This window comes from Peromyscus eremicus, chromosome 17, assembly GCF_949786415.1.
Source record: "Peromyscus eremicus chromosome 17, PerEre_H2_v1, whole genome shotgun sequence".
Lineage (NCBI taxonomy): Eukaryota > Metazoa > Chordata > Mammalia > Rodentia > Cricetidae > Peromyscus > Peromyscus eremicus.
In genome coordinates, this window is record NC_081433.1 from 5471613 (window position 1) to 5492708 (window position 21096).

The following is a 21096-nucleotide window of genomic DNA, read 5'->3' on the forward strand; positions in this document are numbered from 1 at the left end:
TGAGCTCCTATGAGCCCAGATTGGTTGACTCTGTGGGGTTTTTTTTTGTGATGTCCTTGACCCCTCTGGCTCCTACAATCCTTCCTCCCTCTCTTCAGCAGGATTCCCTGAGCTCAGCCTAGCATTTGGCTGTGGGTCTCTGCATCTGTTTCCATCAGTTGCTGGATGAAGCCTCTCTGATGACAGTTGGGCCAGGCACCAATCTGTGTGTATAGCAGAGTATCATTAGGCATCATTACACTGACATTTTTTTCTCCACTTGTGTTTGGTTCTATCCTAGGTCTCCGGGTCATCCAGCCTCTGGGTCCTGGAGCTCCAGGCAGTGTCAAGGGTGGGCTTACTCTCCTGGCATGGGTCTGAGGCTAGAACAATCATCAGTTATCCACTCCCACAATCCCTGCATCACCCTTACCCCAGCACATCCCATAGGCAGGATAGACTGTAGGTCAGAGATTATGTGGCTGGGTTGGTGTCCCAGTCCCTCCACTGGAAGTCTTGCCTAGTCACAGGCCAGTTCAGGCTACAAACACCCTATTGCTTGGAGTCTTAGCTGGGGTCATTCTTGTAGATTCCTGGGAGTTTCCCTTACACCAAGTTTCTACCTGACCCTGAATTGCCCCCTTCCTTTTCAGTCATCTTTTTCATTACCCTCCCCCTCCATCCCTCCCCAACCTGATGACTCATGTTCCCATCCCCACCTGCCCCCAGTCCACCCACAAAAATGTCTTCTATTTCCCCTTCCCAGAGATATCTGAGTGTTTCCCCTTGAGCCCTCCTGTTTCCTAGCCTCTCTGGGTCTGTGGATTGTAGCCTGATTATCTTTTACTTTACAGCTACTATCCAGTTATAAATGAGTACATACCATGTTTATCTTTCTAGATTACCTCACTCAGGATGATTTTTTTCTAGTTCTATCCATTTGCCTGCAAATTTCATGATGCCATTGTTTTTTTTTTAATTTTACAATATAATTTAATTCTACATATCAACCACAGATTCCCTTGTTCTCCCCCCTCCCGCCCCCTCCTCTTCCCCCCAGTCCACCCCCCATTCCCATCTCCTCCAGGGCAAAGACTCCCCCGAGGATTGAGATCAACCTGGTAGACTCAGTCCAGGCAGGTCCAGTCCCCTCCTCCCAGGCTGAGCCAAGTGTCCCTGCATAAGCCCCAGGTTTCAAACAGCCAACTCACACACTGGTGATAGGATGGTCAAACACCCTAATTGTCATACTAGAAACCCCATCCGATGACTGAGGGAACTGGATGCAGAGATCCACAGCTAGGCCCCGGGTGGAGCTCCGGGAGTCCAATTGGTGAGAAAGAGGAGGGTTTGTATGAGCGAGAATTGTTGAGACCAAGGTTGGATGCCATTGTTTTTAACAACTGAGTAAATACTCCATTGTGCCAATGTACCACATTTTCTTTATCTGTTTTTTGATTAAGAGACATCTAGATTATTTTCAGGTTCTGGCTATTATGAATAAAGCTTCTATGAACATAGTTGAGCAAATGTCCTTGTGGTATGATTAAGCATCCTTTGGATATATGCCCAAGAGTGGTACAGCTGGGTCTTGGGCTAGATCCATTCCCAACTTTTTGAGAAACCACCATATTGATTTCCAAAGTGGCTGTACAAGTTTGCACTCCTACCAGCAATGGAGGAGTGTTCCCCTTACTCCATATCTTCTCTAACTTACTAGAAGCTGCAAGGGTGTCCTCAAGGCCATTGCCCTGGAGTAATCACCTACCCCTTCTGCAAGCCTGAGAAATGACACCCTCAGAAGGTGTTCTAGGAGCTGGCACTGTAGCTCAGAGATAGAAGCTGGCCACCAAAATTCCAGAGTTACATGTAGCTCCAGTGAAGTATGCCAGTCCCCACCAAATTGACTCCAATTCCCTGAGTAAAAAATTATAAAGCAATATAAAGTAATATTTTAAATAGTAACTCAATCCTTATAGGCCTTGCATATTGACAACTGGTAAGATAATGGCAAAAGCTATAGAACCTCAAACCAGGGGTCAGTCATTAACTCTAAGTATCTGTCAGCGTCTCCTCCTACAGTAAAAAGCACACAGCTGTGGTGTTCTAAAAGAAGACGTTCAATGTGCAATGGGATATTGACCTTACCTTGTAATTTGAAATAAGCAGTCATTGGAATGCAAAGGCATGTCGTTACCACCAATAGTCAGTCCTTTCCTACATTCCAGCTTCTAGCCACTGGGGAGAAATTACCACCTGCCTGATGCCACCAATCAGGCTTGCTATGAATTCTCAGTAAATACACAGGTAGTTTACACAATGGGAAGCATGGCTGTACTTGAAAAACGAAGCTTCTGCAACCTCATTGTCAGATTTGTTCCTTCTTTTCTCTCTCTCTCCCTCTCTCTCCTTTTTTTTTCTTGACATTACAGAGTCTTGCTGTGTAGACAAGGCTGGTCTCAAACATGCAGCAATTTTCCCATCTCAGCTTTCTGACTGCTAGGATTACAGTGTGCAGGACACAGTATTTCTCTTTCTTTCTGCCATGGCTTATTGAGTTTGCTCTATGTGCTAACCATGCTATAGCTACTATCAATGCATCAGAAGATATATTTGAATTAAAAGCACCACCATGCTAGAGGAAAGAGGCAGATCACAGGCAAGCTGGAGAGAAACAGTGTGCCAAGCAGTGAGAAGGACTAGGGAGAAACTGCCTGACCTGAGGAGGTAACCCAGAAGGCCTTCTTAGTGGGGACAGAGTCATGAATGGGTGAAGAGCTGTACCATTCCCTGAAGTCTGGGGTCTCTGGTGGTAAGAATGCAGGGAGGCAAAAGCTGACAAGGACAAAGCCTGGGGCTAACAGAATCTTGAGGGGTCCTCTGCATGCTGGAATACATTGGCATTTTAGTTCAGATGAACCCACAAACCATAGAGCTGGAGAGGAATGTGACATTCTGTGACCTCATCTCAGAGCAGGGGATTTGGGATGAAGGCATTGCATTCTAGGCCAGGTAAGCCATCATCTGCAGCCAGCCTTTCTGGGCGCTGGATACTTTCTGTTGTATCTCTGGCTTCCACCCGCCAGATGCCAGCCACCTCCTCCAGCTGGGACTTCCAACTAAGAAGTCTTTAGAGACTTCTGAGTGTCCCCTTGGACAGGGGCAATCACCTTGAATATGCACCCACAGTTTCCCAAGGGAGACACTCTCCCAGAATGCTTATTTTAATTATTGAAGAGCTAGGAGAAGACCCCTGAATTGTTTCTGTGTGTTATTGTTGAAGGATTTCCCCCACTGGGTTAAAAGTCAATGTATACATACTCAAGTATTAAGGGGCCAAGCCCTTGTCTTGGAGTCACACCCTGGTGTGATTCACTTCTTCTGAACCTGTACCCTCTGCAGCAAGCAGGCATTCAAACCATCGAGTGTGAGCAGCGCCCTACAGGAAGACGGCATGACTCACACACAGATGCATCACACAGGGCAGAGCTGCAGACATGTCGCAGGAAAAACTGCACCTCTTCCATGGCACCTTCCTCACTTTGCTTCTCTTCCCACTCGCTCGGTCATCGGGAGTCTGCAATCTTGCTGTCTGGTGACTTTTCTCCCCCTTCCAGCCCCGAGGTGTGAACAAGCTTGAGGACTTTGCCCCAGGTGACTCCTCAGATCCTCTACCAAGTGTGTGCTTGAAGAACTCTACAGACAGGGTCACAGGACTTGTGGTTTGTTTCTGTTGTAGTTTCGTCGATGCTTAAGTACAAGGCAGGGACGACGCCCTTAGCCAGGGATGCAGCATCTGATCCAATACCAAGCGCCTGCTATACAGCAAAGTACAATATGCTGACTGCTTGAGTCTAAATGTCAACAAGTTAGGGCATAGACTTCTACCTCTTTGGGCTTAAGTCTGAGGAAGGGTGTTTGAGAGCAGACACTGGCTTGTTACTACTCACAAGCTGTACGTCCTGTGGTTAGCATTGACGGAAGCGTGCTAACCCCAGCCTGAGGGGTCTATCTATGGTCAGGCCTTTCGTCTGTCACAGCGTCGTCTTTTAGACTCATTTCCTGCTTCATCACCAGAGAACATCAGGAATAACGTCAAGGACAGAAGCCACCTCAGCTTTTCCATCATCAAATGAGCTTCTGAGAGAAAGCCCCACGTGGGAAGAGAGCACAGGGCTGGGTGCACAGTAGAACCCTCTGAGTGGGCCTGCATGGGTGCTTACAAGTGGGAGATACTTGTACAAAGATTAATCCACTTCCCGGGCTTGATAACCTCATCCTGAAAAACAGGAGTGACCATGACTCTTAGACATGGCGACCATTACAAGAGTGTCTGGGATGGCTACCCTGTCGACTGTTCATCCTCAAGACGTACTCTAAGGAGCACTGGTCCCCCCCTTCCTGTCCAGAGCCACCCTAAAATAGACCTGTGTTTTTATGATAAAAACAGAACCAGCAGGTGACATAAGGGCTGCGGTCTAGCCTGTGTAGCAAATGTTTGAGCGCATGGTGGCTCCAGCTGAGCCTGCCGAATGGAAGTGGGAAGATAAGTCTTAATGGCAAAAGTGAAGGTTTAGTCTACAGTGCCAATGTGTCTATAAGATAGAAATAATCTATCAGGAGGGCCAGCATTAATAGATCAGTCTGAAGGCTCCCCATGTCTTGGAAGATTGTGTCTTTGACTGTCAGATAGAGATAGAGACTGATTCTTCTGTTGACTTTGTGTTCATCTGACCTTTCCTGCATGCAGAGTCTTTCCCATTCCCGTGACAGCAAGGCCTCCATTCCTTTCTGGGCTGCCTATAGGTCTGAGTGACAGGTTTATCTCACCACCACTCCTTTGCTTCTGTATTCATGGCTCATCTGAATGGCTGCTATATGGTTCCTGGGAAATGCTAGTCCTTTCTTGCTGCGACGTCGCAAAACTAAGTGTAGAATTTCTCTTCGTACCCACAGCTTCTCTCTGCTCCTTCTCTGAGCTGAAATATTTCCTATGCAGACATAGCTTGACCCATCAGCTTTTCTGCCCCTCAGGTTTTTCACTCATCCAAGACTTCATTCCTGCAAGCACTCTTCCTGTATGAATGTTTGCTTGTTGGTCATACAGCCCCTTCTAGGAGGTGAGCTTCAAGCTGCAAGACTATGTGGTCTCTTTGCCAAACTCTAGAGTGTCTGGTACATAGTTGGCATGCAACCACTAACTGGTCAAAAGAATGAAAACATAAGGAGGATGTGCCCACACATATGTAGAGGAACATGGATGGTTGTATCTTAAGACAGCTTTAAAACTGAACCTGGTTGAGTGGCATGCAGAAGCTGCTCCTTCAGCGCCAGCACTGGCCACTGTCAGGAGCTCAGTCAAGAGGATCAGCCTGGCTTCCTGTTTGTGTCAGTGCTCCTTAAAGGTGCTGACTCCATGAAGACCATTGTGGTGTTTGTGTTGGTGTCTGTACGCCAGAGAGTTGACTTCCTTGTGGCTCCTTGGACCTTTAAGCACAGGGTTTTCTTCTTGGTGTTTGAAACTGTGATCACTTTTAATTCAGTTTGTCTTAACTGATAAAGATAGGCGAGTGCTTGTACTTACAGGGTACTAAGTGATACTTCAGTAGGTATGTGCATCCTGTAATGTATAAGTCAGATTAGACACATCTCCTCAAACATATTGAATTTCTTTATGCTTAACAATTATTTCTTGTAACTTTTCGAAATGTACACTATATTATCATTATTTCTAGTTGCCCTACTGTGTGCCAGAACATCAGAACTTCTCTTTCCTAACTGTCACTGTGGCCCATGAACTGACCTCTCCTTCTCTCTCTTTCTCAAACTCTCTTTAGCCTCTGGTAACCATCATTCTCCTCTCAACTCTTGTAAGATCAATGTCTTCAGATTCAGAAGATGAGTGAGATCCTAAGGCATGTGTCTTTCTGTGCCTGGGTTATTACATTAAACAGAGTAATCTGTTCTATCCACATTGCCACGAAGTTACAAAATTTTTTATTTGTATGACCCAATAGTATTCCTTTATGTATATATCCTTCATTTTCTTTATCCATCCAGCTGTTGATAGATACTTAGGTTGATTCTACGGAGTGGCTCTTATTAATGATGCCCTGGAGAACGTGGGAGTTCAGGTGTCTCTGTGACATGCTGACATTGCTTTAGGTATATACCCAGGCGCAGGTTGCTGTGTCACATGAGTTCTGTCTCTATCAGGAATGTCCTACTGTGAGTAATAGCTGTACCAGTTTACATTCCTACCGACAGTATGCAAGGGTTCCCAGTCTGCACGTCCTCATGAGCACCTACCTTGTCCTTTATGCTCTCCTCGTTCTTCATAATGATGTGTTTCCCTGGGGACTGGCGATGCTGAGCACACCTTCATGTCTGTTCTTGTTCCTGTTCCTGTTCTTGTTATTTCGACGTCTTCTCCTGACAGGTGTCCGGGTCTACAGTCCATTTTCAGTCTAGTTCTTTTTTGCAGTTGAGTTTTTGGCGTTCCTTGCAGATTCTGTGTTTTAACCTTTCCTTAGATGTGTGGTTCACAAATGCTTTTCTCCCAGTGGATAGGTGGTCTCTTTGCTGTTTCCTTTGCTACGTGGAGGCTTATCAGTTTGCTCTAATCCTATTTGGCTTTGTTTCTTGTGCTTTGGGGGTCTTGTCCTATCTCCCTCCCATCCATTAAAATGTCTTGAAGCATCCCTTTTATTGTTTCTTCTGGTAATTTCATACTTTCAAATCATGCAGTTAAGAATTTAATACATTTTTGCCGGGCGGTGGTGGCGCACACCTTTAATCCCAGCACTTGGGAGGCAGAGGCAGGTGGATCTTTGTGAGTTCGAGGCCAGCCTGGTCTACAGAGCAAGATCCAGGAAAAGGCACAAAGCTACACAGAGAAACCCTGTCTCAAAAAAAAAATAATTTAATACATTTTGAGTTGATTTTAATTGGTAATTTTAATAGGAATCTATGGCATCCAATTTGTCTAGCACCATTTATTAAAATGGCCATCCTATGCCTAGTGGTATTCTAAGCAACCATGTAGAAACTCTGCTGGCTGCAGGTGTGTGGTTTATTTCTGTATTCTTGTTCTGTTTCTTTGGTCTCTGTGCCAGTTTTTGTGTTGGTCTACACTGCTTTGGTTACAGGAGTTTTGCTTTGAAGCTAGGTAGCATAATACCTCTGGCTTTGTTCTTTTGCTCAAGGTAGCTTTGGTGAGTCAAGGTTGGGCGTATGAAGTTCTAATCATTTTCCCTTTATTCTGTCCAGTCAACAATTCCTACCTCTAAATCTTTCTTTCTGAGCAGAGAAGACTATCTGAGAAGCCTTGGGTGACCTGGCCCAGGTCCTGGTTAGGTAGTAGTAAGCCACAGGTAGATGTGTGAGAAGCATGCTGTGGGCACAGGGTGTGCATGTGGCCAGCACTGAAGCTTGGGTCCAGATGGAGCACTGTGGTAAAGTCTTTGCCTGCAGTGCCACGTGAGTGCCAGGTCCAGACTTCGGGAGCTAAACTGGCTTACCTGCCTTCCTTCCCCCCTCTCTTTCTCTCTTTCTTCCTCCCTTTCTTTTTCCCTCTCTTCCTCCCTCTCCTCCTTCCTTCCTCCCTTCATTCCTCTTTCTCTCTTCCTTCCTTCCTTCATTCCTCTCTTCCTTCCTTCCTCCCTTCATTCCTCTTTCTCTCTTCCTTCCTTCCTTCCTTCCTTTCCTCTTTTTCTTCCTTCCTTCCTTCTCTCTGTTTTCTCCCTGCCTCCTTTCTTCTCCCAATGCCATCCACTCTAAAAGTTTAGGAAGAAACAGATAACGTGTTTTTGGTAGTAAAAATGACTGTACAGTACTCATAATATCTGTACTTAAGGTCTGCTATGTGTTTCTGCAGCTCCAGGACTCACTTCCCACAAAATAAGGCTAGCATTTCTGTTTCTTTGGGGTCTGAATCATTGGAGTCAAGAACGACAATACCCAGCTCTTACAATCAAAGTACAATATTACAAATGATATTTCTCATCTATTTTTAATGACCTGTTAACACCAAACTTTAGAGGCTCCTCTTCCAGGACAGTTAGGATCCACAAAACACTGACAAGAAAGAACAGACACACACAATACACTCAGTAAGGTTCAAACACATCCTGAGAAGTCACAGAGACACTGAGGATCCTAGGAAAGCAAAGACTTTATCCCAGGTGCACCTGCCCTGCCTCAGAGGGCAACTGAATCAGGTGGCAGGTGACGTAGAGAAGCACAATATGGAGCCACTGACACCAAAGGGGTGAGGGACAGCAGCTGACCTCTGAGCCCTCCAGCTCTCCCCGAGCACCATGTGACAGTCACAGGGAGCCTGTGTTGAGGACACATCGTCACATGCTCTTGAATGTGTCAAATCTTGCTTTACGAATACCACACAGCTTCCACAGTCCTCCTTTCTCCCCTTACAATTGGACAATGGCTTCTATTTTCACACATCTCAGAACACTTGGTGTGAGACGCACATTACATGCCCCTAAGTGTGTGTGAGTGTGTGTGTGTGTGTATACATATACATATATATACATATATATATACATATACATATATATTCTAGTATAGAAAATGCATTTTAGTATGTTTGAAGTTTAGTGTCCCAAATTGCAACAGATAATACAAGTTTTATGATCTTGTTCAATATGCATTTTTTTTTTCAGAACTGTAAGCTTGTCATATCACATGTAAATGGTTTGGGCACAAAAATCCATTACCTGTTCAGCATTGGAAATGTTATAACAAGCTCTTGGATACATACCAGAAACTTGGCATAGGTTGTTTGGAAATAGCAAATTATAAGTTACTTCACCCGGCTTGTATTTAAGGGTATTGTAACAACTTTTATTTACTGCTGTCTAGGCTGCAGATTTCATTAAGGATTTTGGAGCATTTAAGTATGATTAATGTTTAATTAGTCTCTTCTCCTGGTCTACTCAAATTTGCAATAAACTTTACCAGACAAGAATAATCTTTTCTAAAATCTATTTTAGGTTTTGAAACTAACATGAACCTGACTAGCCAGGATGAACCCAGCTCATCAGAAATGGCTTCAGAGACTCAAGACAGAAATGCAAATAACCATGGGACTCAACTATCCAGCTCTCTGTCTAGTGCCGTCACAGCTGAAAATGGAAATTCTGTCACAAACGGTGAGCCCCTCTAACCTGGAGAGTCAGGGGGTCAAAGTCTTAAGCTACATCTACATCGGGGGAAGTGTGCGTCTCAGAAAGATGACGTAGGTTTGATAACTGGAGTGAGAATGGAAACTGTAAAGGTCCACCATGGGTAATACTGTCAGCATCCTACCTCTGAGGTCAAATGGGGAGAGTTGAACTCACTATTTGATGACTTTGCAGAGTTTTGATGGAGTGTTGACCTATAGGGACCAGTAAGGCACATCTTGTGCTGGGGAGAACAAGAAAGTTCAACCAACATTGTTGAATTAAATGTTTTCGCACAGCTAAGACATGCAAAGGAAAATAATACTGAGGGGCTGCAGATGACAGACTGGTTATGGAGTGAGTCTATATCTCTTAGAAACTGGCTGGGCTGCCACACCAAGTCGACATGAACAGACGTTTTCTCTGATATGGCTTTAGTAGTGGCTGATGGGAAAATCTGGCTATTCTTTCCTGAGAATGCCTGGGAGAAACTGACAAAACATCTCTGTTTACTCTGACAAAAGGAGCTAGAGACCCAATGGGACAATCACCTGTTGGGAAGGATCCAAGGTGGGGACCAGAGGCCTCGGTGCTTATTGTCTGTGCTGACAAAAGCCTGATTCAGGAGAGAAAGGTGTGCTGGCCCATGGTTTGAGAGGATACAGCCCACTGTGCGTGAAAGGCATTGGTGATGGGAGCTGAGGTAGCTGGTTCCACTGCTCCAGCAGCCAGGATTGAAAAGAGATGGCTGCTGGTACTCGGCTGGCTTAGTTATTCCTCCTTAGTACAAGAACCCAGAGCAGGGTGCCACCCACATTCAGGGATACCATCCTTCCTCAGTTAAATATCTCTGTCAATATCATCCCAAGTGATTTGAAACCCGTTCAGGTTGACAATTGATTAACTGTGACAGCCATGCTATCTAGCAAGGCAGTCTGGGTCCTGGACTGTCCTCCCATATGCATTGGGGACACTGGAAAAGCCTGCTTCTCTGATAGCCCTGTGGTTCTGGGCACACAGACTAAGTTCAGGGCTCACTGAGGCCATGGAGGGGGTGGGGCTTTGAAGTACCCATCACAGAGTCACTTGTACCAGAACCAGGGCCATGAGTTAGCTGAGGCTCATTGGAACCCCCAAGTTGAACTGGGATTATAGCATTCATAGGCCCCTGGGAAAAACATATGTAAATCTGTTCCCAAGGACAACAAAAATTTCTTAGGCCTTTTAATATTATTACAAACCATTTTTTAGATGCAAAGCCCAGCACACAATCAAGATTAATGAGACACACGAGCACAAAAACTTGGGTGGAAAATCAGAGGCAGAATTGGCAATTGCAGTTTGCCCGTGAGAGCTTTAAAGGTCCAAGCGGAGAGACACCTGCCTTAAAGGACGTGGACAAAAGGAGGAAAGTCCTGCGGAATGGGACATCAACCGTCCAACAGGAGCTGAAAACAAAACACACGTCACTAAAACAAAGCCCTGCACCAGATGACGTGAAATTTAACCAGATGGCAGGTAGTTCAGGTGGACAATAGGCAGACCATCTCTACAGCTAAACCCATCAGATTCTAGGAGGAGAATATGAGTTCTAGAAAATGATGTGGGTGTCAGCCCTGCACCGTGGGAAAGGTTGCTAGGGTTCTAGGGAAAGATGGAGTGATTAAATGTAAAAATATTTGCTGATTTCCCAGCCCTTGTGAAAGCATCCTGGCATGAATCTGACTTGGGAGTCAGTTACAGAGCCCAGCAAACTCTGCAGAGACCCTGGTCATGAGCAGTGTGGATGCAAACACTTGGGGCAGGCGCTTCTGTGCACTCGATTCGTAATCCACAGAGCTGAAAATCAATTCAGCACCCTTCAACGAGTGACCAGATGTCTCATTATCCATCGTTATGGGAGAGGTTACCCTCCCAAATTTAGAGAGTTAATGCAGCAAACGGGGTGATTTCAGATCTGGAGGCTGGACGTAGCTTACTAAGGTTCCTCACAGCTTAGCAGTCAAGCTGTCAGGAAAGCTGTTTATGGTCACCTTAAATCTTGACTGGAGGATGATTCACATCTAAGATCACTCAATGACATGGGCGGACATCAGAAAGTTCACACCCAAGTCTACACACACCGACCTTCCCAAAGGCCAGCTTTGCAAGGCTGCAGGGGACTCATCCCCAAGGGCCATCGGTCTCATTAAGAGCTTCCAGGATGGAAGCCATAGCTTTTCCACAACCGTGGGCAGCACGGCAGCGCTCAGCCGAGTTCTGTGCATTGGAAGTGAATTATTAAATCGAGACACACTCCATGGAAGGGATTTCTTAGAGCTGAGTGCCCAGAGCATTGGGCAGTCTTAATAAACATACATCTGTGATATTGCTAAGAGGGATCCGAGCCTGTGCGCACCAGAGTGGGCGACACAAACACATGCAGCTAAGTGAGAAAAGTCAGGAAGCAAGCAAGTGACCAATCTGGGGTAATTCAGGTGTATGCAGAGGGGTAGGTGAGCAGCTCTGTGGAAGAACAAGGCGTCTGCAAAGGCTGAACCTCCCACCCCTGTAGCAAACCGAAATCATCAACCTTTGTTGAAAAATTTAAAAAAAAAAATCACATCTCTGAATAATCAGTGGGTTTGATAAACAGATCCTAATCTAAACTGAAAATGAAAACATTCTAATCAAAGCTCACATAACAGGAGCCTACGGGACTCACAGGGCTGGGATGCGGCTAATGTCTTTATGGATGTAGGAAGGGGCATTACTTCTAGCTTACAGAAATCACAGGGGAACAAACTTGTGCCGAACTTGGAAATTTACATAGACAGACACATTTCTATCAAAACTATAGAAGAAAGCAAGCTAAGCAGTCTATAAATAGTAAATTAATTGAATTTGTAATTGAACCTCTTCCTACCAGGAAACTTCTAGATCCAAATACCAAATGTAAAGCAGTGAAAGTTATAGAAAAAAAAGTACAGGGGGAAAAGGGGTTTTCACTGGGACAGAGAAGTGTGTAGACCCAAAGAAATGGGGGAAAAAACCATTTATTAGGAGAAAATCATTTCCACACATTTAACAAGCTGAGGGTCCTACTCTGTTCATAAACAGAACATAATCAAGTAAACTTTGAATCAAAGACAACAATTCAGGCATAGCCATGCTCGATGGAGTCTAGCCTTGTCTGCACATAGGAAATGTAAGTGAAGGCTGAACTTTATGCCCACACATCTTTCAGAATTCTAGGGGACCAGCAGGGCCCACCAGATGTCCTAAGGATAGCTTATGGGTAGATGCAGGGAAAGGAGTATTTGCCTACAGTGTGCCCACTGCTCACTCCTCCAGCAGGCTCCAATAGGTGGTCCCAGCCCCATAGTCACACAGATGGCCCTGGTGAAAATGAAGGGTCAAAAAACAGCAAGAAGTCATGAATCTGGGAAAAAGACAGGTGGGGAAGAGGGGTGAGGTGTTAGGATAAGAGAGAGGTAAGACTGAGTAGGAAGAGAGAGTGGCCAGAATGTCATATACATGTGTGAAATTGTTGAAGACCTAACTTAATAGACTCCCAAAAGAGTCTCCCAGGAGAGGGAGGACCGAGTCCCCTCTGTCTCAGAGAGCACCTGAGTCCCTAAGGAGATCACCATGTTCTTGACTTTACAGTCCTTACAAGGCTACATTTCAATCAACAAATAAATTAGAGAGGGAGAGAGGAAGGCAACTTCCCTCTAGACAAATACTTCATTCGTGTTTTATCAAAAACATTGTAAAAACGGAAAAGCTACAACTTGGAAAATGGTCTTAGATAAATCCAATACAGGATGACTCAAGTCTCCCAAAGAATTTTAACAGGTTGAAGTTGATGAACCTACAAGCACTGTGAGTTTCTGGTCCATGATAATTTCCTGGGACTATTAAAATACCCAGTTCCAGGGCCTGTGTGTTGGACCCTCAGCAAGTGTCTGTTTATTGAAGCAAGGGTACAGCTTGCAAATGAACTGGTGAGCGCTAGGCAGACAGCAAGAAAAATCCAGTCCTTAGTGTGACAGAGCTGAGCAATTGCCACACGTGGAGCCTGTGCCTTGCACTTGACCGTGGTGTACCTCTAGAGGAGAGAACAAGATTTGATTTGATTTGATTATTTTATTTTCTTTGATGTATGTGTGTGTGCATGTGCACACAAGTGTGTGTGTGCGTGTGTGCACACAAGTGTGTGTGTGTGTGTGTGTGTGTGAGCCACCTGTGTAAAAGCATCTGTGGAGGCCAGAAGAGGGCCTCAGTCCCCCTGAAACACTATTCCGTCCAGTATGGTGTCATCCTGCCCAGCTACAAACCCCATACCCAAGGCAATAATATCTAACCATGGGGTGGTACTTAACCTTTCACCTTCTAACTTTCTCCTCTTCAAAGGGTGTGATGCAAGGCTATACCAGGACTTTTACTGGAAACCTAGCAGAATGGGGCTAGCCTAGAGTTAGTGTTCGGTCAACAGTATCTATTCACAAGTTGTGGATGCTGAGAACTGAACTCAGGTCCTCTGGAAGAGCAGCAAGTGTTCTTAACCACTGAGCCATCTCTCCAGCTCCTGGAGGGGGGGTGAATTTTGATATGGATTTATCATGCCTGTGCCCATAGTATACAGTCAATGTCCGTTCTAAATAAAGGCACCAGAAGCAAGTAAATATTTAAAATAATTTAAAGTTCTGAATGAGTCAAAAATAGCACTATTTTCTAGGAAATGATTTCTTTGGAGTGCCAGGATCTGCATGCTACCTCTGTTTCCCAGAAATAATTATGTTTGCTCATTTGCTGAAATACAGTTATGTGCGGCTAATTATAGCGATCACTTACTTTAATTGCCATCCTTTTGCTGATGTGAACACAGACTTGGATACTTTTTTTTGTGTATTTAATTATTCCCTGGACTTGTGGTTATTTATCATTGCATTCAGGAGCCGCCTTTAGTGTGAGAACACTTCAGCTATATCAAACAAAAATATTGTAAATATAAAGATGTTTATTTTGTGGCAAAGAAGAGATATAAAAAAAGTTCCAACTAGGACATTTTATGATCAGTATGATTTTCTTCTTGCTGCTCAATGAATATGCATTTTATTGCTGAGCATCAGGAAAAATGGCAATTAAGGATGGAGTCGTTACATTTGAGCTTACATTTATCTCTCTTCTTTTTACATGCATTATATTCACTCTCTGTGTGCAGGCTGGGTTTTCTTTGTCAACAAAGGCTGGATGCGGGGAAGGACTGTGGATCTCACAACAGAACCCAGAATCTCTGCACTGTCTCCTTTGTCTTGAGCTGGGGGTCGTCAGAACCAAGTCACACAGACCTAGGGGTAGCAGAGTATAGTTTCTGTCAGTCATCCCTCCAGGATAGGGAGCCTAGACTAGGGTCCCATCAATTATGTGTCAGTCTACAGTCTCCAACTTTATTTTTGAAGCTGGACAGGGTCTTTGGAGCTCACAGTGCTGTCTGATTCTAGTCTCAGGACCAAGAGAAGGAAGCACCCCTCCACTTCACAAATGGAAGGGCATTGCATTTGTCTTTGTTGAGAATCAGGAGGGGCCTTACCTGCTAAGCCCTGTCCCACTCTTCATGAACAGGGACATTTTGAAGTCATGTCAAAGCATCTCTAATTTGGACCTTGTGTAATCAAAGTTCTCTTACTGGTATTGGGAACTGTGGGTTGAAAACCAATGGGCTAGGGTTATGCTCTGCCATTTCCTCCAGTGGCTGGCTGGCTTTCTGGGGGCTTAAGGGGTCATCTTACCAGTATCCGGACCCCAGATCTGACAGGATAGCACCCCAACCATGGCCATGGTACTTAACTTTTCACTTCCCAATTTTCTCAACCTTAAAAGGGAGTGATGCAAACGGCAATGTCAGAACTTCTGTGGGGGACCTAGTAGGGCAGGGCTAGCCCAGTTAGTGTTCAGTCGACAGTACCCATTCCCCAGATCTTAGAGGTTTTCTAAGTTTGCATGGAGAAGTTATATGTGAAGTAGATGAGGAGCACGGTAATGAATTGTTTTCCTGGGCCACTCAGTCTGCAACACAAGAAACAGTCTGGAGTGACCTATACATATCTAAGGGCCCGCCACGTCTGGCCCAAAGTGAGCAGAAACGGATTGGAAAAGACGGAAGCATACACAATTCCAGAGTTCCAGAATGGTTGTCAGGTCTCCAGTCACACTCTCTCTACATAAATCCAAAGTTCCTATCATAGTTTCTCCGCCTTTGCTATTTTGGGAGGCAAAATCAGTTAAGCTCTTGTGGTCACACAGACATTTTCTCGAACTGTTTGATGGAAATGAGCGGTTTATTGCCTTTTGTTACTTACACCATTTCTCATCAGTTTTCTATGTATGTTCTATGTCCATCTCTCCCCCAAAAAATATTAATTGTAGGTCCTTCATTTTTATTTGTGGAGGTTTTAAAGATAGTGAGACTTTTATTTAATGTACTTCAGTATTTTATATTGGTCTTATGTTTTTGTTTTAGTTTGTGACATTTTAAGTATATATTCATTTTCATGTTCATAAGTAGAGCTTTTAATCTCTTTTCTCCCAGCATGGTTTGTGACTTTGGTAACAGTTTTAGATAGTTTGTCTTAGAAGGGTATTATTTCTATGAAGATCTGTGAAGGTTCAGACCTTGGGAGGAAGGGATGTGATGTAGATGTCCAGTTTAGGGCTGGACACCGTAGTTTCCCATTCTCTGTACCTTGTCCAGCTGTGGGTCTCTGTGATAACGACCGTCTCATGTAAGAAGAAGCTTCTCTCAAGACGGATGAATGACGCACTCGTCTGTGGGTACAGCAATGTGTCGTTTAGTAGTTTCAACGTTTCTTTAGCAGAATTCTCCCCTAAGGCCTGTGACCTGTCTAGGCTAGTACATAAAGACTGTTAGACCAGAGGCCTTAGATGGCTTCAAGGAGAGAGTATTGTCTGGACACAGAGGACAGCCGCGCATGTGAATCCACAGCCATTGCAACAGCACACACAAGACCTACACAATCCAAGCCCGACAGAATCCCAGCATTCAGAGGGGAGGTGGACACAAAGTCCCATCCCTAGCTGAGGAGCTATTGCCATTTCATAGTTGCTGGGAAAGGGAGAATCAGTTTTAATTAATGGTGTGGCTCCTTTTATTAGGGCCACACTCCGGGGAGAGAATGAACACACGTGAAATCATGAAACTGGGTGGGTAGGGAAGGAGGTTAGATCTGGAGTTGAGGGAGGAAGGGAGAATATGATCAAACCATGTTGTATAAAATTCTCAAATAATCAATAAAATATTATTTTGTTCACACACACACACACATACACACACACACACACACACACTTAACCTCCTTTACATGCCAGGTTCCTAGCTGCTGCTTAGCACCTCTGACTCCCCTCTTGTGATATTCTGGCAGAACTGAAGTTCCCCCACTGCTGGCCACAGCTACAAAGACCTTCTCTGGCCCGGGTGTCTCTTGGGGGACATGGCTCCTTCCTACCCTACTCTTAACCCTTCTCTGTCAAGCTCCCCTGCTTACCCACCTAAGTCCTCACCAGCCCCCACCTCTGCAAATACACCCACCCTGGTCTGTACCCTCTGTCCCTCGCTGCTGAGCCCTGCCACAGATCCCACACCTATCATGTCCTCAGCAGGTGCCAAATGCCTTTTCATGCAGGACTTTCTTAAAACATTGTCATCTCTTAGAAGTCTACAGTGTCACCAGTTGCCTGCAAAACATTGTCACATCCCCACAAAATGCTCTCAAAGCCCTCTAATATCTGGCTAGCTTCCCCTTCCAGTACATTCTCCAGTTCTCTGAGATGGACATGCCATTTTATGGGCTGTTCCTTGTGCAACCTTGGGCCTCCTGGCCCATCTTGTCTCTGTTTTCAGCTGGGCCTGCCATTCTCAGTTCACTTTATTATGGTCTTCTTCCCAGCTTGTCCCAGCAGGAAGCTTTCTTGGACCCTCCCATCAGGGTAAACCCCTACTTCCTCCAAACCCCACCCAACAATACCTACATTTTATGTTCCATACTTCCCATCTATCTATAAAAAAGACGGTCTGGAATCTCAACTTGATATTCGCTTCACTGTGACTCACTAAATAGTGATCACAGCTGAGACACATCCATGCACAAAATCCACATTCTCTGCTGGGTGCATGTGTGCGTTCACTTGAGTAAACCTCTTTGACCCACTTTCCCCAGAGGCAGAGATACCTCTGCCCTGACTCCTCAGGGCATGGGGACAGATGTTCTCCATGTGTGCCTTCACTATCTCGCAGGTGGGACTCCACTTCTCCCTGCACAGAGGCCCTTCCTATACTCTCCCCAGCCCTGAGTCCCTTCTGATGCTTTCTAATTAAGTGTTGGCCCCTGAAGCTGTGGGATCCTCACCAGTGGGGCTCTTTCTCTCTTCTCCACTATATTTCTCTACACTGTGTTCAGAGAATGCTAACAAATATTTCTTCATTTTATCCATCGATTCTCTGGACAGCGCACTATGCTACTGCCTTGGTTCTGGCTCTGTGATCACGGTCTAAACTGGTTTTTCCCTTTTGATACCAAGAGTCAAACTTCTAATTTATAAATTGTTACTTTTTTGAAAGATGGGTCACACATTCCCTGCCTTTGGTGCCCTGTGTCTTCAAGACACTGAGTGCTATGGCTGGAAGGTGAAACATCCACAGAAAGGCTCACAGGTTTGAACACGTGGTCCCAGCTGGTGGGATGGTTTGGGGACTCTTAGAAGTTGGAGCCTCACTGGAGGAAGTGGATCACTAGGGACTCTATAGACCAGTGTCACTTTCTGTTCATCCTCTGCTTCCTGCCTGTGGACTCAATCTGACCAGTGAGCTTCCTCCTTCTGCCCTCATGCCTTCCCCACCATGAGGGACTGTGCCTTCCTGGAACTGTGAGACGAAATACTTTCTGACGTTGCTTCTGTGGGGTTATTTTATCACAGCAACAGAAGTTACAAGGATGCCAGACAAGCTGGACACACGCCCTGCCTTGAACTTGGCCCTCTGTACCTCTGTCCCCATCCCTCGCCCCTCATGTCCTTTGACCAGGGGTCTTTCTCCAGGTGGTGACTTGTCTTAGACCTGCAGGTTCCTATGCACCTAAGCTCTTAATTATGCCACACAATTGGATGGGACAACATATCACTACCTGTGTCTAATACACCCTCTTCCTGTCCTGCTGGTGATCACCATTGCTCATGATGAGGACCCAGTCTTCATCACCACAGGCCCTCAGTGGTGGGGTAGTATTCACCCATAATCGACCCTGTCCTGATAGGTTTGTAACACTCTTTCTGGGGAGATGTAAACAAGCATCTAACTCACCCCAGATAGAAAACTGAAGCAATGACAGAATAAAGTAATACCACCAAAATCCAAGTTAACAAACCAAGGAGTTTATTGTGGTTACTTACAGGAGCAGGTACTGCTCATAGACAGCTACACCTCTGAAAACCCACCCCATCAAAATTGGAACTCTGGAGCTCTCTGCATGATCTGCAAGCTACTCAACAGATTAGCGGGTCTCCTCTCCTTAGCAGTCCTTCCCATGCTTATATAACCTTGGAGATGGATAGCCTTGTGAAACCAGTCAGTTTCAGGGACTTCCTGGGATTAGTGAGTTGTTGTCTTCCTGAGTCTTAACTAGTCTCTCTCTAGAACTTTCTGAGTCTTAAGGAGCTTCCCTCCAGAATGGAATGTTTCATGTTAGAGGAAATTGCTATGGAAAACATTGACAGAAGTTTTTTACACCGAGGCATGTGTGTACTTACCAAGAAGGCAGACTGGCCCGTCTCACGTTGATTGGATTCAGACTCCCCCAAGGAACTGACGCACTCCTGTAATTGGAAAAATGCACAGTGATTTCCTAATGATTTTTAATTTAGGAATCATGTATATGTTTAATCAATTAAACTGTGCTAGTTAATTATGTTTCCAGAGGAGATGAGTAATTGCTTCAGTATTTAAAGTTCTCTTGGTTGAATTCATTCCATTGGGCAGTTATTTCTCTTTTTATCTGTTCATGTTTATTAATCAAGTCACTTGGGGCAGTGCATGCCATCTCCATCATGATGGCTCTCAGTCACTGTAGGGGAACAGATCTGTCCCCAAGGTGCATTTAATAATGTCTAAAATCATTTTGATTGCCACGAGTCAGGGTGCACCAGTGAGTATAGGCCAGGGATGCTACTGTTTATGATGCACAGGACAGGTTTAGAACAGAGAATTATACAGGCCAAATGCCAAGGGTCAGACAGGCCTCTGCTGTGCAGGATAATGAAGAAAATCACCTGCTGCCTCACAGGATGTCTGTGTCCTTTGGGGGAGGGTGTGTGTGCTTCCCAGAGGTCACTTGTACTTAGTGGCTGGCTAAGAGCTGGTAGGTTGTGATTGGCCAGTTCTAACCCCCACCACCACCACCCCACCTTTGCAAACAAAAGGAGCGCAGTCATGGTTTCCATGGCACCCAGGTGTGCTTCTGTCTCACGTTTCTTCAGTCCCTGCTTTTCCTCCATGCTGCCCCACAAATGAAATCTGAACTTTCATAATCATCCTGCATGTGGGAACCGGCACCCGCCTTGTGCTTCTTCCTAGAGGATCTTTAAGTGGTTTCTAGGCTCTAGGGAAGCCCTCTCCCCCTCCTGAAGTCACATCTGCACCGCTCAGACTGGCTGGCTGTCATTGTCTCTCTGGCAGTGTGTCTCCTCTTTTGTTTACTGAAACTTCAGGAGCTTGAGGTATTCCCATCGTGCTGCAAATTTTAATATTCAATGGATATCTGCCATTGTCGAACACTTTAGTGCAAGGAGTGTTACAGTGTCTGTTTATTAACTAAGTACGGAGGGTTTTTCTTTTTTCTTTTGACAAGGAGACACAACCTCACGACAGCTCTGTACTGGTCTCCACAGGTTTACCTGAGGATGATGGATGCTCAAGGCTGTGTCTGAGTGGCATGGGGACCTCATCATTTCAGAGACCTCGGGAGAGTCACACCACCCAGGTAAGGACACCGTGTACTCCTCTGTGCAGCGAGGAGTGGAATTAAACTATGGCAGACAGCCACTGAGTCGTGACCACTGGTCTCCTGCTTGGACTGAGAACTCAGGTTGTTCTCACGTCCATCTATGGCCCTTTGTCTGAACACTTCTCTCTCTTTTCCACCTCAGCTCTCTACAATTTTCTGCTTGTTTGGGAAAAAGAGCACTGCCCCAGACAGCTCAAAGCTAACATGTTTGTAGTAGAGTATTGCAGACACCATTTTGCTGCGTCACCTTACAATCACTGGATGGTGGCCATGATGCTAGGAAACCTTCTGACAGTGATGGTGTTCTCTACACTTGGCCCGGGTTACAGGAGAAGCTTGCAATGACAGGGACCTGTAAATAACGTCCAGATGCCCTGAGGTCCTGAGGCCTGCTGTCCATTCTCAGAACCTCCAAGTTCTGCATAATCAGCTTCATTTAAGATACTGTACGCGGGGCTTCCGAGGTGGTGCTGTCAATAAAGTGTTTGCTTGTGCAAGCAGGAGGACTCAAATTAGACATCCAGGACCCAGAGGGAAAGGCTGGATGCTATAGCACATGCTTGAACTTCACTGCAAGGATGGCAGAGAGAGGCAGGTCCCTGGGGCTTGCTGGCCAGCCAGCCTTGCTTTCTTGGCCCGTGTGAGACTCTGTCTCAAAAAACGGACTTAACATCTCCTGAGGGACGGCACTGAGGGTCGAACGCTGTCTACCCCTTCCTCATTGCACATAAGCATGCATATGCATCTGCACACACATTTGTCTACAGACACCTTTATACACACATGCACACACTCATATAAACACATGCACTCAGACACTCATGCACACACACACACACAAACACATGCAAGACACTGCTTATCGTAAGAACATGTTT

The 21096-nt window shown here is 45.4% G+C and overlaps 1 protein-coding gene across 1 annotated transcript in view; it reads left to right on the forward strand.

The window, feature by feature from the left end:
* Positions 1 to 21096, forward strand: part of Myo16 (myosin XVI) — a 363210-nt gene that overhangs the window by 319375 nt on the left and 22739 nt on the right. Inside the window, exons 32-33 of the mRNA XM_059244646.1 lie at positions 8991 to 9149; positions 20103 to 20194. Coding sequence (XP_059100629.1) covers positions 8991 to 9149; positions 20103 to 20194 — 251 coding nt within the window. The remainder of the gene's footprint in view (positions 1 to 8990; positions 9150 to 20102; positions 20195 to 21096) is intronic.